The following is an 18,117-nucleotide window of genomic DNA, read 5'->3' on the forward strand; positions in this document are numbered from 1 at the left end:
ATAGGCAGAGCACAGGGATTTTCACAGCAGTGAAAGTACCCTGGGTGATCCTGTTACGGTGGACACGTGACCGTATACATTTGTGCAAGCTTGTAGGCTCGAACCCAGTGTAAACTGTGGACTCTGCGTGATGAAGACGTGTCAGTGTGAGCCCACCGTTGGTCACAAAGGCAACAAATGGGGGTGTGTTGATGACGGGACAGGCCATGGGGGGCGGTGCAGAGGGTACATGGGAAGTCAGAAATTCTGCTCATTATCGCTGTGAAACTAAAAAATACAGACCACTCAAAACAAAACACATTCTAATCTAACAACCTACGGAAAACTGAATAAGGATTTGAATGGGAAGATGAGCAAAATCAAAGAGCTGGTCACGCCGCAAGTTGGTACCGGCGTGAGGAAGCGCCATCCTCCCACGTCGTGAACGGGTATGGCCTCCGTGCGAGGCCATCTGGTGGTGTCCAGATAGCCCCTCAGGCGACAAATACGCATAGGGGGTGACCCCAGGATTCCACTTCTAGAATCCACGCCACACACACACTTGCACGGGGACAGAATGGTTCAGGGTCACGCACGGCAGCACCACCGCAACAGCCGTGGTCGGAAATAATCCACCGTCCGCGGGAAACGGTACCGTCCTGCGTGAAGGCATCTTTTCATGTACTGCTATGGGGTCATCCCCGAAACGTATATTTAAGCTAAAAAAAAGGTTCCAAACCATGCGTATGATGTCATGTGCTACTGAAGGGGAGCAGACTTTGTCGCCCCAGATTATGCCTCTTTGGCATAAGGATTATTTTAGGTTGATTATTTTTAAGAAACTGCAGATCCAGGAAAAGCTCTTCACTTCCCCCTTAGCTGCCTAAATTTCCACTGGGAAGGGGACCTGGGCCAGGAAGGAAGCTAAAGCCAGAGATTCCTCTTTACCTAGGAAACCCACCTGCATCACAGGGCAGCCTGTGTTTTCCAGACACCTCCTCTGCCTGGCCTTCCTCCCCCTTGCAGCCCCGGACCCCATCCCTTCCTTCTGCTTGGGGTGTTCTGTAAGCCTCAATCACCTGGCCGCCCTATCAGCCTCATATTTTGGGGGTTGCCATATGTTCAAAATTTATCTCCTGCTAATCTCTTTTTTAAATTATTTATTTATTTTTAAAAATTTATTTATTTGTCAGAGAGCAAGCACAAGCAGGGGGAGCAGCAGGCAGAAGGAGAAGCAGACTCCCCACAATGCGGGACTCCACCCCAGGACCGTGGGATCATGACCTGAGCCAAAGGCTGACACTTCAGCAACTAAGCCAACCAAGCGTCCCCAGAATTGTCTTTTAATTCCCTAGAATTTTAAAATCCTTAGAATTGTCCGACTCTTGATTTCGGCTCAGGCCATGATCTCACGGTCGTGAGATGAGCCCCGCATCAGGCTCTGTGATCAGCAGGGACCTGCTGCAGAGTCTCTCTCTCTCTCCCCCCTGCACTTTCTCTCTCTCACTTTCAAACAAACAAATACATCTTTTAAAAAATAAATAAAATCAATGTATTTGTTCTATTTGAACCGGATGCCATCAACTTGTATTAACATAGCATTTCCCATTTAAAGGTTTTGTGGCAAGGTAGTGTTGAGCTGACCCTCGAGGCAAGAAAGAATGAATAAGAGAAAAAGCCAATAACCTCACCCCTCTGAGGTTTCAAGCACCATCTCATTTACTGGGAGAGGTATTTTTCTGTCATTGAATTGTTTTGTCTCTTTTACTTAGACTGGAACCTCCTGGGCACGGCCGGCGTGACCCCCCGCTCCTCATCGGAAGCAACAATAACCGCTTGCATTAAAGAAAGGAGCGCACGTGTCATGGCCGGAATATCGGAACAGATTCACGGACGTCTGAGAGGAAGAAAGCAGGGCTGCGACCCCCCTCCCGGCTCGGGGTTCCTTCCTGGTGCAGGCAGGAAGCGAGCCCTCCTCCAGGGTGTCCTCAGGCAAAGTGGCCTCCTGCCCCCAGCCTCCCACCGGGGCTTCAAATGCCTCCTCTACACCCTGCATGTGCACGAGCTTTTGTTTCTAAAAAGCATCACCCTTACTTGCGGCAGGGACCCCTGGAGCAAGAGTGCTGGACAATTAACCCCGCTGGCCAGCAAAGGAGGGAGCTCCCTCCTTTGGGTGTAGAGACTGGCCAGAAGAGCTTTTCCCTAAGCTGCCGCAAAGGAACTCTAGAAAGAGGAAGGAAAATGAGCTGAGAATCTGAGAATCTCCTCCATCCGACCTCTTTTCTCCCTGCTCACCTTCCTTTCTTCAACGTATTTGTCTGAGAGACAGAATCAGAGTCTTGTGTTTTCTGGGAGAAATATTGCTGCTGTGGAAGCCTTTCAGGACCTGGGCCCCCGAGCAGCAGGCTGACGCCCCAGCAGGTGGGCTGGATGGGAACTGGGACAGGGAGCCACAGGGACACCTGGACATGCAGACCCCACTGGGGACCGTAGACCTGGGGCGGAGCCAGAGGTCACACATGGGCCACCAGGCTCCGACCTCCAGCTGCTTGCTGTCCCCAGGCCCCTAAGCTAGGCACGGCAGAGAGCAAAGAGGTGATTTCAGGGGAGTTTACTAATGGGCCTGGCAGCTTGAAGCAAAGTGGGAAGGACACTGCAGTCCCTGGGGCCTCGCCAGCTCTGAGCCCAGAAGGACGACCGGAGCTCGGAGAGGACAGTCGTAACAAAGGCTGGCTTTACGAATCGTGACCTTCAGTGGAGGGACGCCCACACCCCCTGCCGACCCAGGGAGCAAGCATAACCCTGCACACTCCAGCCTCGGGCCACCGTGCTGGCATTGGAGGGCTTGGAGCAGAGGACACCCCAGTGGGTGGGCCTCCCGGGGCTCAGGGAGGGCTGGGGAGGGATGGAGGAGGGGTCCTGCACGGAGGCCTGGGGTTACACCCTTTCTGCTCTGCTCTAAACAACCCACTGAGTGTCTGGATGTCTCTCATCCCCTCTTTACCCTACCGTCCCCCCTCCTCCCTGTCTGGATTACACAGCTCAGCTCGCGGCTCCCACCACACTGCCTCCTCCAGGCTGGAGCCAAGTTGCTCCAAAGACACCAACATAATTGCAACTCAGACCCAATACCCAAGTGGCAGCCACACCGCCCTGAGGGTAAAACGCAGTGTCCTTAGCACTGGTGTGGAAGTCCCACACAACCAGCCCACCGGCCTCTCTCTCTGCCATTGGGTTTACGTTCCCTATCATGTTTCTTCAGACCTCTGCACCCCGTTTACAGGTGTCCCCTCAGGCTGGTCCTCCCTTCCCAGACCTTTCCTTATTTGTCCAACTGCTCCTGGTCCTTCAAGACTTGATTCAAGCGTCACCTCCTCCAGGAAGCCTTCCCTGAACACCTGCCTGCCCTCCAGTCTAAGGTTGGGTCTGGCTGTGGTGCCCCCAGGGCAGTGCTCAGTGTCTTTCAGAGCGCCCCCTTCCGTCCGCACTGTGATGGTCCCTGCCAATCCATCTGCTTGGAGGAGCCTGGAGGGTGGGCCATGACACTGGTACAGAGCTTCTGAACGCATCCGTGACAGACTGACCTGAGCAGCTCCCTGTGACTGCAGGGCTCCATCTTTCCAACGATAAAAAAGAGGATATTATTACGTGAACTCCAAGAGCATTTCCAGCTTGAACATTTCAGCAATTGTCCTTGAACTAAAAGCCACGGGAAACAGAACTTGGCACGAGAGGCCAGTGTTCTCATTGGCTGCACTCGGCAGGTCCCGCCCTGACTGTGACCTTGGGAGCACCGTTCTGGCCAGACCCGTGGGCCCTGCGAGTCTCCGGCTCTCAGGAAACTTCCCCAGCAGCAGGGCGGCCACCGCTCTGATCTCGCTGTAATAGGGGTTGGGGAACATGTGTGCCCGCTTGCCTGAGCATGGCAGGGCTGTGTATAACAGGCTCACGCTTGCAAAATAATGGGCGAATGGATCATAAACAATATTGTGTTAGCATTTTGCATGTTCCCCGGTTTCCACTGGAAATAATCAAGGCTGTACGAGTGCGGATGGTCCTTCCCGGAAACAGCGCCCATCCCGCCAGAGGCAGCACTTCCAACGTTAGCGGGCAGCCCGGGCTCTGTCTGCCCAGGGACGCCCCGCGGGCGTCACCCACACAGTGGCCCCAGCAGCTCCCAGGTGGGTCCCCGGGTCTAACGGGACACTCGTGTCTGGGAAGAGCGGTTTGCTCCTCCCCAGCAGCAGAACCCATGTGTTGCTTGCGCACCCACGGCAGATGCTGGGCTGCTCTGGGGCCTCAGAGCAACCCGCCCCTGCGGCTGCAGGCCTGGCAGCACGGGGGTCTGCCGGAAACGCCTAGTGAAGGAGCTTCCGCCCCACATGCCCATCTGTCCTGGGCTCGGAGTCACACAGCTGGGAAAGGCTCTCCCCACTCTGGACTTTGGGGGCCCAGGGCTGGAGAGCGTCCAAGGACCCTCCCAGCCCCGGGCAGGCCGGCAGAACCAGGGGTGGCTCCACACAGATGTGGCCGGGCTTCAGGGTCGGCCTGGGGGTAGGCGTGCGTGCAGGCCCTCAGTGGACAGGAAACTGTCATTCTTGAGGTTTGTTCTTTGCTTGGAACCTGAGAGTGGCAGCTGTCCCGGTGACCGTGTACTCTAAACATGTGGGTTTACATACGAGAAAACGGACCGCCCCGTCGGCCCTGTGGCTTGTGAGAGGCCAGAGGTGTGGTCAGGGCCGAGAGACTGGATGGCCCAGGCCCACCACCAGACCAGAATGAAAACACCGCAGCCCACAAGGGCCAGTTCTGGAAAGCATCCCACCGTCCAGGGACCAGCCCAGGAGCCAGCCCCACTCCCAGGATGCTGGACCTCTCTACTGAGCGACCAGCTCAGGAAGCACTGAAACAGCTGGGCCAGAATGGCCAGGCCCTGACTGATAATGGCCAGCCACCCTAGCTTCCCCCGCCTCCAGCTCGGGGCCAACGGGGAAAGCCAAATCCACTCCCCTGACTCATCCTGTAGCATGCTGCTTCCATTAGCCAATGCCCCCACCCCGCCGGCGTGCCGCGCCCACAACCCTTGCAGGGCTCACCTGACCCCCCTTTTCCACCTTGAGGCTGTCCCACCGCCGTGCCTGCCTCTGTGTCCCTACCTAGCTTGCGCGATGGCGGCTGACCCCCGGGCGCCAGCCAGCTCTGAGCCAGCAGCCTCTGCTTGCTCTCCCTTGGGACCTTCATTTACTTGCAAGCCTCCCGGGGCCTTCCCTCGAGCTTTCCCGCCCGAGCGGAGCCGTCCAGGGCCCGGCTGCCAGCTGTGGTAGGCCCCCAGGCTTCCCGGCCGCCAGGAGCCACCCAGTGTTTGGAATTGTTTTCCTTTGGAAACATTTATTCAAACCTCCAAACAATCAACTTACAGCTGAACTTCTTGAGAATTATTTTTGAATGTGGCGTTTCCTGGCTGCACATAACCTGTATTTGGCCACGTTTATATTTGGAGTCCTGTCCCTTAGGAGTTGTTTGCACACATTTATTTTACTTTGCAGCTCTCCTCTCGTGTTGATGGCCCGCAGTCGCTGGGAGGCTGCCCAGTTCCTGCTGGAGGCTCAGATGTCTCGAGCCTGTTTTGTGCCGTGCTAGGGTGCCCTCAGGTGTGAGAGGCTGCTCCGTGTTTGAATATTTTCTCAGTCACTAAAATGCAGTTCACACTATGAAGTTGCGTTGCTTTGGAAATCTGACGTATCACTTTTATAGCAAAATCTCATGAGATTTACAATGCATTCCATTAAAAAATGTTTAAAGAGGGGTGCCTGGGTGGCTCAGTCGTTAAGCGTCTGCCTTTGGCTCAGGGTGTGATCCCGGCGTTCTGGGATTGAGCCCCACATCAGGCTCCTCCACTGGGAGCCTGCTTCTTCCTCTCCCATGCCCCCTGCTTGTGTTCCCTCTCTCGCTGGCTGTCTCTTTCTGTGTCAAATAAATAAGTAAAATCTTTAAAAAGAATGTTTTAAAGAAATATTACTTATAATTCTAAACTCAAGCTCTTCTTTTTTATTTGTTTTTAAATTTTATTTATTTATTTGAGAAAGAGAGAAAGAATGAGACAGAGCGCACAAGCGGGGGTAGGAGCAGAGGGAGAAGCAGATTCCCTGCCCAGAGGGAGTCGATCCCAGGATCCTGGGATCATGACCTGAGCCGAAGGCAGACGCTTCACCGACTGAGCCACCCTAAACTCAAACTCCTCTTAAAAACAAATATTCAGGGGCCGCCTGGGTGGCGCAGTTGTTAAGCGTCTGCCTTCGGCTCAGGGCGTGATCCTTTCGTTCTGGGATCGAGCCCACATCAGGCTCCTCTGCTGGGAGCCTGCTTCTTCCTCTCCCACTCCCCCTGCTGTGTTCCCTCTCTCGCTGGCTGTCTCTCTTTCTGTCAAGTAAATAAAATCTTTAAAAAAAAAACCAAACGAACAAATATTCAGTGAACAACCTCCGAGGGGAAGAAGAGTACGAAACCCCAACATCTAATGAGAAAAAGTTAATTTCACAAGAAACAAATTCTCACTTATTCGTGAGAGTTCCTGTGACCAGGATCTGTCACCTTATCACTAGCGTTCCACAAATCTGAGCTATGGGAAAGACTGACTTTGCTTCTGACCAATAATTTGGCCCCTCACAAGCAGTCTTTTCTAGCTTATTTCCTGTCCTTCTCACGGGAAGGCTGGGTGAGTGGCGTGTTTTACTCCTGCTCTTCTGGAACAGGTGACCGTGGCATGCCCCCTGTTCTCCCCATTACCAGAAGAGTTAATGAGTACAGGTGTCTGCAGACAGCTTTGTAAATCTAAAGAGGGACATCACTGGTTCCGGGGGAAGAGGCAGGGGAGCTGGGGACAGGGAACTCAATTCACTGTCGGAAACTTTGCAGAATACAGACACTTGCGCCTCCCTTCCCTCCCCCAAAAGTGCAGGCCACACAATATGGAATAGACAGTTCCTCAAAAGTATCCAGGCTCATTTGCCACCAGGAAGCATGGACGGGCTTACTGGCTGTTTCTCTGCCTTCAAACCACTGCCACGAGTCATAGGGCATGTCTTTGTATAAGAAGTTCTCAAAACACGTGACATCAGTGACATCACGTTAAAATTAACACCCAGGATGCGTCCAAAGGGGAGGTGGAGGGGCGGGAAGAGGGCGGTAGGCAGCCGACTCGGGTGGTCACCATCTGCACCAGCTCAGCCTCCCGTCCCACCTGGCCGTGCCCCCCGCTGCCCTGGCCACTCCCACTATCTGAGCCCGTCTCCTTGATCGCAGGGAGGCTGGGACCCTTGGAGCAACCTGTGCCTGGTCCCCAAATTGCACAGAACCTAGGAGCAGAGACAGGAGACCGCGTCCAGAAACGAATTACATACGTCACAACAGAGGTTGCAAAAGGGCGATGGAGGAAAACATAGTCCAGAATGCAGGCTTGAGGTTGGAGACTATGGTTTTCTGGCTCCAACATGAGCTCTCGAAGCTTAGAGACGCGGGGGAGATCCCTGGACCTCCCGCTGCTGTTCAACCGAAAGCCATTTCATTTGTTTTAAAGTGTTTTCATCACATTTTAAAGATGCCTCACCGCCAGAAGATGAAAGAAATGTTTGCCGGAGTAATTTTTCATAGTTCTGCTCTTTTTTGTCTGACTAGATCAATAAACTAACTGGTACCTAGGAAAATGACTGTGTTTTGTATCTGCGGGAGCTTCAAAAGGCAAGGGGATGCGAGATTCTTCTAAAGTTACGGAGCAGTGTTTTGCACGTCGAAATATGTACATACTCATTTATCTTCAAAGCCCTGAGCTGATGGCCTCTGAAGAGATCACAGCTTTTCCCTCCGTTTGGGACGTCAGTCAAGGCCTCCTTCCCCGGGAGGCGTGAGATGTTCTTTTTGCTGCACAAAGCAGGCAAGATTCCTGGGATGAGCTCATCTGTCACGAATACTCCTTCATTACAAAACTGCCTGAAAGTCTATGTGCACCGCCCCCCCCCATGAGCCCCCACGCGGGGTGAGATGAGATCGCGGCCACACACACGGGGCTCTTCAGAACCAAGCAGCGGACCCACGAGCGCCCATCAGCCCTGAGCAGCTGGGCGTGTCTGTGCTGGTCAGCCTGGGTCTCGGGGTCCCACCAACTTAACGGGTGGCCGCGTCTGACCGGAAGGGCTCCTCGTGACTGAAGACGCAGAAACAGGGTAACACGCAGGCCTGTGTTGATTCTCGGGTCCCCAAAGCTCATTTCTGTTTCGTTTTAACACTCACTGATGGACTGGGAGCTCCGAGAACAGCAGCCTTCGTGGAATAAATGATTAAGTTGAGAAGTTGGGTGTCTGCACAGGCTTATCGTCCCAAATTGCAAATCATTAGCTGGTTCAGACTTGAGCTGTGACGAGCACATAGCATTGTGTAAGAGGCCTAAATGGGTCTGCTCTGCTCCTGTATTTCAGCCCTAATGCTTTCCCAGCAGGAAATTTATTGAAAAAAAAAAATCATTCTGACTGGAAAGGAAAAAAAATGCGCATCTTTCCCCAAACACTGAATGATAAATATCTGATGAGTCCCGTTTCAGTTAGAAAGGGACTGACGACGTGTGTCCCTGTTCGGTCTACTGTCTCCCTATGTAACTAATGGAAACTGTGAGAGAATAAGGGAGAATACAAGGTTAGTAAGATTTTGCATTTCAGACTAGTTTGAAGATACTGGTTTGGTGCACTAAAGAAGAAGAAGAAGAAGAAGAAGAAGAAGAAGAAGAAGAAGAGGAAGAAGAAGGAGAAGAAGGTGGTGATTATGAAAAAATGTGTTGACTCAGTTATTTTATTTTTGTTTTATTTTATTATTTTTTTTAAAGATTTTATTTATTTATTTGACAGAGATAGAGACAGCCAGCGAGAGAGGGAACACAGGCAGGGGGAGTGGGAGAGGAAGAAGCAGGCTCATAGCGGAGGAGCCTGATGTGGGGCTCGATCCCATAACGCCGGGAACACGCCCTGAGCCGAAGACAGATGCTTAACCGCTGTGTCACCCAGGCGCCCCTCGGTTATTTTATTTTTGTAACCATTTTATTTTTAAGTAATCTCTATACCCATCATGGGGCTCCAACGCACAGCCCTGAGATCAAGAGTTTCACATTCGATGGATGGAGCCAGCCAGGCACCCCTCAGCTCAAGTATTTTAAATGAACGAAAAGAGTAGATATTTATCAGAAATATAAAGTATGTTTTTCTAAATTGCAAAAATCCTCTGTAATGCAATCAAATTCTAATTTTAAATTATCCAACTTACCAATTTGGAGTTTCAGAGATCTTGTTTTCCTTAAGAAGAACATCTTGCACGGCATGGTTTGAACTCACCTGCTCCCGCCCCGTCTTCCCTCTGAATAAATGGAGTGAAGAGATACAATGCGGTTATGTTCTGGCAAACACACTGTAGGTTGAAATATCATTAAGTCAAAAATGCATTTCGCACACCTAACCTAGCAAACATCACAGCGTAGCCCAGCCCACTCTAAGTGTGCTCAGAGCTCTCACGTTAGCCCACAGTTGGGCAAAGTCATGGAACAGGAAGGCTCTTGGACAATTAAGTGTCAAATATCTCCTGGAATGCACGGACTGTTGTACCGAAAGTGATGGACGGGACGGCTGTGTGGGGACAGACGGTTGTCGGTATATCGTGATCGCGTGGCTGCTGGGAGCTCGGCCACTGCCCGGCATCACGGGGGAGGCTCCGACCACGTTATCACTAGCCCGGGAAGAGATCCACATTCAGAACTCGGAGCACGGTTTCTACTGAGTGTGTATCACTTTTGCACCATCGTAAGGTGGAAAAACCACGTAAGTGGGACCACGGTTAGGTCTCAGACCGTCTGTATTCCATTGTTAATCCAATGAACAGACCATCTTGAACAACTTATGTTTATAAAATGCATTATATATTAGTCAGAAATACGAAACAGGCCCACATCCTCAATCCAAATTTCAGCCCATGTTCCAAAATGGGTCCTTTTAGGGGAGCTGTCCATGCAGTGCTGGCAGCCACCAGCAGGGGTGACGTGACAGTCCCCCAGAGGGGAGTTCGAGTGGTGTTAGGAGCCTACCGTGATACTGTCAGGACAGCTAAGAAAGGCAAACTATGTTCTCTCTTCGTTGTCTTCTTCCCAAACATGTTTGACAACCCCCCGTTCGTGAACATCTGAATTCTCTGAGACAATTCTTTTGTGTGCCACCATGCCACTTCAACGTAAGGTATCAAGCATGGATTAAGAGGGACAAGCTCCTATATAAAGAATATTTATATCTTAATCGTCTCGAAAGCGTGGCATGGGAATTGAAAATTCAAAGGTCAGAAATTCTATTTTGTTTTTCTTATTTTTCAAGAAATCAAGAGGCCAACAACATAAAGATCGATAGAAATGCATTTTCCTTGTCTCTTTTGCACATTATACTAAACAGGAAAGATGTCAAGCTGACAGGACTTCATGATGTTTTCTATCTAAAGGGGAATTGCCTTAGCATGCCTACTAATAGAGATACCACCTTACAGGTAAAAGGACTAACAGACAAATCATGAAAGAGGTCATTATGAAGGATCGTGGACATTGGAAAGCGTGTTTGACCTCAGGAGCAATCAAATACAAAGGAAACCCCAACTGAGATGTTATGATCCACCAGTCGAATTATGACACACAAAAAAATGTATTAATCACAAGAACTGAATGAGAGATGATACATCGATCCAATCTTTCTTGGGGGCAGGGGAGATGTGGACAGGGATTCAGGAGCATTAAAAATGTTCATAGCCTCTGACTCATTAGTGACCCTACTGGGAATCTAATCCAGGAAAAAAAAAATCTCAAATCCAAAGATAATGGATGAGGTTGTTTATTCCAGCAGTGCACACAAGAGAAAAACACAGGGCACATTCTAAATATCGCCAATAAAATAGTTAACTAAGTTATAAAACTCGTATGATTATACATATTTAGTCAATAGAATGATACCTATACACAGTTTCAGAGATAAGCATATGAAAGAATGTAGGCAAATCGTTTCTAAATGATTTAAAATGGGTATTTTTCACACTATTCTTTTGTTTACCTACTTCTTTTGTTTTATGCAATAACCATGTTTATTCCAGTGATAAGAAAACTCTAAAAAGATATTTTATTTAAGAAATAAATTTGCTGGGGTGCCTGGCTGGCTCAGTCGGTAGAGCATTCACGTGCTCCAAGATCACAAGCTCTTGATCTTGGGGTTGTGAGTTCGAGCCCCATGTTGGGTGTAGAGATTAGTTAAAAATAAATCTTAGGGGTGCCTGGGTGGCACAGTCAGTTAAGTGTCTAACTCTTGGTTTTGGCTCAGGTCGTGATCTCATGGTCATGAGACTGAGCCCCGCGTCAGACTCCGTGCTCAGTGTGGAGTCTGCTTGAGATTCTCTCTCTCCCTCTGCCCCTCCCTCCCCCACTGCACTCTCTCTTCCTCCCCAAATAAATAAATCTTTAAAATGAAATAAAAAGATAGAAAAATAAAATCTTTAAAAAAATCTAAAAAAAAATAAATTAACTAAGAGTGTATGAGCAAATGCTTGTGTTGAAATACTAAGTGGATAAGAGGAAGGTATAAATGTAATACACAGTATTAGATACCCTGTGTAAGATCACATGCATAAAGGAAGGAAACACACAAGAGGTTGAAAGTAGTTATCATGTATGACTAGGTTATGAGTAATTTTATTCTTGTTTCTATTTTCAGTTTTCTACAACAGGCATACATATCTTTTAGTACCGAAAAAAAAAAATTAATGAAAACAATGAACCCTGACCCATAACTTGTACCATAGTAAAAATTAACTCAAAAAGGACCATAGGCTTCCATGTAAAACCTAAAATCATAAAGCGTCTAGAAGAAAATCTTTGCAACTTTGGGTTAGGCAAAAATTACTTAGGACGCCAAAACCACAACCCATAACAGAAAAATGGATAAATCGGACTTCATTAGATTTAAAAACTTCTGTTTTTGGAAAGATACCGGCTGACATCTCATACTGATAGGAAAACACAAGTCGCTAACCAGGAGAATATTTGCAAGGCACACGTGTGGTAACGACTTGCATCTGTCATATAAAAAGAACCCTCAAAACTTGACAATAAGAAACAAAGAGCCTAATTTAAAAATGGGCACACGTTTTGAAGAAGAGAGATGGGTGGCCGAGGAGCACATGAGAAGCTGTTGAAGCATCCTTGGTCCCGCTGGGGAAATGCCAACAAAAACGGAATGAAACACCACAGCACATCTCTGAGGATCACTACGTTAAAAACAAAACGAAACACTAACAATACCAAGTGCCCACAAGGACTCAGAGCAACTGTATCTCTCATATTCCTTTGCCGTAAAGGCAACAGTGCAGCAACATCACCCGGCTGTTTCACTCCAATGCTCCCAACCCCAAAAGAAAGAAAACGTACGCTCCCTCAGAAACCTGCCTAAGCACTTTATTCCCAATCACCAACAACTGGAAACAACCCAGATCAGCGGGTGAATGCATGAAGAATCCGGGGTCTGCCTTCACAGTGTAATGCTACCCAGCACTGACCCACTGAACAACATAGATGGATCTCAAATGTGCCATGCTACATAAAAAAGCCAGATGTAGAGACTACGTATTGTGTGATTCCGTGCATGTGATTGTATTTATGTGACATTCTAGAAAAGGCAAAATAAATGCAAAGAACAGATCAGTGGTTTGCCGAGGGCTGGTGTTGCAGGAGGGGTTGATTGCAAAGGAACGAGAAGGAATTTGGCGAGATTTGGAAGTATTCTAGATCTTTTTTTTTTAAAGATTTTATTTATTTATTTGATAGAGAGAGAGAGCGAGAGAGAGCACAACAGGGGGGCAGCAGAGGGAGAGGGAGAAGCAGGCTCTCTGCTGAGCAAGGAGCTCGATGTGGGGCTTGATTCCAGGACCCTGGGATCATGACCTGAGCTGAAGGCAGATGCTCAACCGACTGAGCCCCTCAGGTGCCCCAGAAGTATTCTAGATCTTGACTGAGGTGATGGTTCTGTAATTCTATCCATGTGTCAGAACTCATATAGTTGTATACTAGAAACTGTGAACTTTACTCTTTAATTTCATGAATGAAGTTTCATAATTATTGGGAAAATGAAAAGGTTCTGGAGGTGGATGATGGTGGTTGTGGTAGCACAACACTGTGTGTGTGCTTAGCGCCACTGAACTGGGCACTTAGACGTGGTTAACATGGAAACTTCATGATTTATGCATGTTTTCACTGTAGAAACAGCTTCATGATTGCCAATCATTAAGGTTTTTAAAAATATCCTATTTTAGGGGCACCTGGGTGGTTCACTCAGTTAAGAGTCCGACTCTTGACTTCAGCTCAGGTTGTGATCTCAGGGTGGTGGGATTGAGCCCCGCGTCAGGCTCTGCACCCGGCACGGAGTCTGCCTGAGATTCTCTCACTCCCTCTGCCCGTCCCTTTTCCCCCCCGCCGCTCACAAGTGCTCTCCCCCCGCCACAAATAAATAAATAAATAAATCTTTAAAACAAAATTTTCTATTTTATCGTTGGGTAGCCATTGTATTTTTAAAACACGTCCATCTTTGTTACATCATCAATCCTGACACCATCCCTGTGAAGCGCACTAGGCTTCGAATCACTCCCTTCTAAATGTCAGAAAACAGGTCCAGGTGGCCCCGTGATCTAAGCCACCCAGCTTGCACGTGGCACTCCTCCCCTCCACATTATCCACATTATCCAGCCGTTTCATCTCCAGAAAGGGTAAGGTGCTCCTTCTTCCTCTCTGCTGAGTGACAGTGGAGCGGTTGTCTGAAGCTACGTGAGGACTTTTGGAAACAAGGCCAGTTTGGTCACTAATTAATTTCATTCAGCAGCGCAAGCAGAGGTTTGATTCAATAAGATTCAAAGCTCACTTTAAGCATATGCTTCTGTTCCATTAATTTTCTGTTACACACAGGAAACAAAAGTTTTCGTGTAATAACACTGTAGCTAGGTGCTTTTTGTTCTGTTCTATACCATTTCATATATATATATAGAGAGAATACATACATATGTATTTTATGTATGTGTATATATGTATATATGTTTACATATATGTTTACATATATATGTAATTTTTTTTAAAAAGTAGGCTCCATGTCCAGTGCGGAGCCCAGTGTGGGGCTTGAACTCACAACTCTGAGATCAAGACCGGAACTCAGATCAAGAGTTGGATGCTTAACCAACTGAGCCACCCAGTCACCTCTATACTGTTTCATTTTTATAAAACGCTCGCCATGACCCACTAATTGACTTTATCGCCCACTCATGGGTAGTAATGCACAACTTGAAAAGCAAACCCAGGGGCCTGGCAGCACCACCTGAATGTCTCACTAGCAACTTTCACAGGGAAAGACTCAAGAATACACAGAGGCTGTTCAACTATTTGGGAACGGAATATTTTTAAAAATTAAGAACTGACTAAAAAATAGAGTCCTTACCTCTCAGGCCTCATTTCCTAGTCCTGCGGCCTGTCCCATGGCTGACCTCTCTGTCCTCAAGCTTCCAGGCGCCATCCCGCCCCAGGGCCTTTGCACTGGTTCTTCCTTCTGCCTGCAGCTTTCCCCCGATATTCTGTGACTCGGCCCTTGCCTCCTCCAAGTTTCCGTTCCAATGTCACGTTCTCGGCGAGGCCCACCGTGGCTGCCGCAATTAGCACCAGCCAGATCGTCTGTCACCCGCACACTTCCATTACCATTTAGGGCACCTTCACAACCCGGTGGACTATTTAGTTAACTCATTATGTTTTGCTTATTTCCTGTTTTTCCCAGTAAGAGTAGAACTCCATGAGGGCAAGGATCCTTGCATTTTCTTTCCTAACATATTCCAACTGGAATAGAGCAGCGTCTGGCAGATATTTAACAGGAACTAACGGAATGTCAGGTCAAGGAATGGATGGATGGGCCATTTCTTACATCTTTCCTATAAATTAGAATTAATGAGTGACAAGCTTTACATTGTATCTGGTAAGGGGGGAGGAGCTTGGGACATGGTTCTGGGGTCTTACCCATATCCCCCAGCCCCAGGCTTGGGGTGGCACAATGATTCTCAAAGTGTGGGCCAAAGGAACCTGTGGCAGAACCACTCGTTGTGCTTATTAAATATACAGATTCCTGGACACCACCCCAGACTTGCTGCATTAGTGTCTGACAGCAGGGCCCAGGAATTTGTATTTTAAATCAGCCCCAACTCCCACCCCCAAGTGAATCACCAGTACCATGGAGAGAGCACTTGAGTCAGACCCGGATTCTGATCCATTACCTGGTATTCACCAGCTGTTTGGACTTCATTGTTATCTGAATGCTGTCAGACTAACTCAGTGTCTACATTCTGCTAGCAATAGCTGGGTGGTGGCAGTGTCGGTGGTGTTGGTGTTGGTGATGATGGTGGTGGGGGTGATGGTAGTGGTGTTCCTGTTAGTGGTCATGATGGTGTTGTTGTTGGTCTGCTGACGGAGAAGCCATCAAGCTGCTGGCACTGATCAATATTTACCCAATGCCAAGGACCGGTCTAAGTGCATTAATTCGCTCAGTCCCGTCTACAGCCCCAGAGATGGACGTTATAATCGTCCACCCTACACATGAGCACAGGGAGACAGCGAAGAGGGACAAGACTTGGTAAGGGTCCCACAGTGGCTGGTCTGGTCTCCTGACTCCCCTATCTCACCGCCACAGTGTGACTCTAACTGCTATGACTTTAAAACAGAAAATTTTAAAAAAATCTTATTTTTCTCATCTATTATACAAAAGAAAATCTACAACGAGGTCAAATAAAATCAAGTAGGAATTATTCAAAAAGGATCGGTTTTTATAAATTTGCACTTAACGCTTGAGAGGAGGCTTGGGATTGCCTGACCCTCCTCCTCTCCTCTGTGATGGTCCAGGCACAGCAAGGAGGATGCGTCCCACGCTCTCCATCTCGCTGGGCCTTCAGGGCCTGGGGAGGGACCCCGCGGCCAGACCAGCTGTGTATTTCTGGGAGGATGCAGTTTGCTTCAGCTCCCTGAACTAGGCGAGCTGACACCTGGGCTTCAAGCCTGGAAACAGACCTTACCAGGACACACCTTAGGACCACCTGGGAGTCTGGCCCCAGCACCGGCCCAGCCCCTCAGGCACGGCTATCGAAACTCCCCAGGAGGCAGCTGGCCCTAGTGCTGCATGCGGACTGCACCTCCTGCCTCCCTCTGCCCTCCTGACACCACCCCTGGGGGCTTGGACTTTGCCGGGGGCCACCTTAAAAGCACTTACTGCGATAACCATCTCCCTTCAACCCTCTCTTGAAGACTTCATTGTGGTTTCCTAGTTAAGTAGGGCGCAGGCCTGTGGCCGCATGCCATGTTGGCAGCATGGGATAGTGGAGACGTGTGTCCAGACCAGGCTGAGAAGCAGGGCATCCCTGGCACTGCCTAGTAACCATCTGTTTCTATCATTCTGCAGGACAGCTTCCGAGATAATGGGATTTATTCTGCAGTATTTACTCTACTCTCTGGAGCATCTCCACACAAAGGAGCCCGGCCAGGGATGGCCCACTGCAGCCTTCAAGTCTCCGAGGCTCCTCTGTGCTCCCAATGGGCACTTCCAGTGAAGAGAGCTGAGGGGGTGGACCCACAGGCCACATCCTACCCAAGGAGGATGAAGGTCACTGATGATAGGCCCCAGACGCCAAATAACAGGACACCAGCGAAAGAGAAAGAATGAGGGGCGCCTGGGAGGCTCAGGTGGTGGAGCGCCTGACTCTTCATTTCAGCTCAGGTCATGATCTCGGGGTCCTGGAAGGGAGTCCCGTGTCAGACTCTGCGCTCAGTGGGGAGTCTTGCTTCTCTCCCTCTGCTCCACCCCCACCCTCTCTCTCTTTCTTTCTCTCTCTCTCTCTAATAAATAAATCTTCAAAAAGAGAAAGAATCAAACAACCTGTGTGTGTCTAGTTGTTGGAGTTCCTTTCATGTAAGAAATAAGAATAAGGAAACATGCATTATCTGCTCATTTGTGTAAAAACTAAATTCAGGAAGGAGGAATCAGGGCCGAAAGAGCCGGTTACTTGCAGGGCAGGTGGGAGTGGAGGGTCAGGTTGGGAGGGACACCTCCCTGAACACACCCTTCGCGTAGTTCTGGCTGCAGACCCAAATGAATGTTCCCCATAAGCCAGTCAGTCAATAAGGACTGAGAAGAACTCCAATGACATACAAACAGGAACAAATGAACCTACCTGTATTACAAACACATAACATCACTACATGGAAGGGGGGGCACAAGAAAAGGACTCGTAATTCTGGGAACCAGTAATTTGACTATATTCTCTTAGTTCGGGCTCTGGTAACGAGATAGCCCCGACCCGGGCAGCTCAGACAACAAACACTCATTTCTCCAATTTCTGGAGGCTGGAAGTTTGAGCTGAAGGCGCTGGCAGATCAGTTCTTGGTGAGAGCCCTCTTCTGGCTCACAGACAGCCGTGTTCTTGTCTGTTCACATAGAGCGCATGCCCTGGCGTCTCTTCTTCTGAGGGCATTAATCCCATCACAGGGTCTCCAACTTGTGACTTCATCTAAATCTAATCAGCTCCTAAAGGCCCATCTGCTAATACTGTCACATTGAGGGTTCGGGTTTCAACATATGAATATGGAGGGGTGGAGGGGGGACCATTTGCTCCATAATACCCTCTAAAGCTAAAGGTGAGAGGGTACCAGATCCAACTAGAAGGGTTTTTCAAAGTGCAAATCTGTGACAATTTGAACATAGGAAATAATGATAACAATAGGTGATCATCTATAGAAAAAAATAAAAATTCACAAGTCCATCTGGACACAAATAAATAATTGAACAAATAACAGGAAGCTGTGAAAGCTCTTCCTTATGGTAGCATTATAAAATACGTGTAGAATTATGAAGTTTTTTATAAAAGCATCACCTGGCACCATATAATAATTCAGGCAAAAATCATGAACGCTAAACTAGTGGATGATGTTTGATTAGAAACAGACTATTGACGTAGTCTCAAAGTATCTCCCCATGAGATACTTGTTAATTACAAAGGGAAAAGTAACTGTAC

At 48.7% G+C, this 18,117-nt stretch overlaps 1 protein-coding gene across 2 annotated transcripts in view; it reads right to left on the reverse strand.

Annotated features, from left to right (window-relative positions):
- CNPY1 (canopy FGF signaling regulator 1) overlaps positions 1-18,117 on the reverse strand; it is an 88,374-nt gene that overhangs the window by 58,996 nt on the left and 11,261 nt on the right. For both annotated transcript variants that reach the window (XR_008956449.1, XM_048213145.2), the window contains exon 4: positions 9,286-9,375. Coding sequence is in view for 1 of the 2 variants with exons in the window: in XM_048213145.2 (XP_048069102.1) it covers positions 9,286-9,340 (55 nt within the window). In the remaining variant the exon portion in view is untranslated. The remainder of the gene's footprint in view (positions 1-9,285; positions 9,376-18,117) is intronic.

The sequence above is a fragment of the Ursus arctos genome, unplaced genomic scaffold (genome assembly GCF_023065955.2).
Source record: "Ursus arctos isolate Adak ecotype North America unplaced genomic scaffold, UrsArc2.0 scaffold_3, whole genome shotgun sequence".
Taxonomy (NCBI): domain Eukaryota; kingdom Metazoa; phylum Chordata; class Mammalia; order Carnivora; family Ursidae; genus Ursus; species Ursus arctos.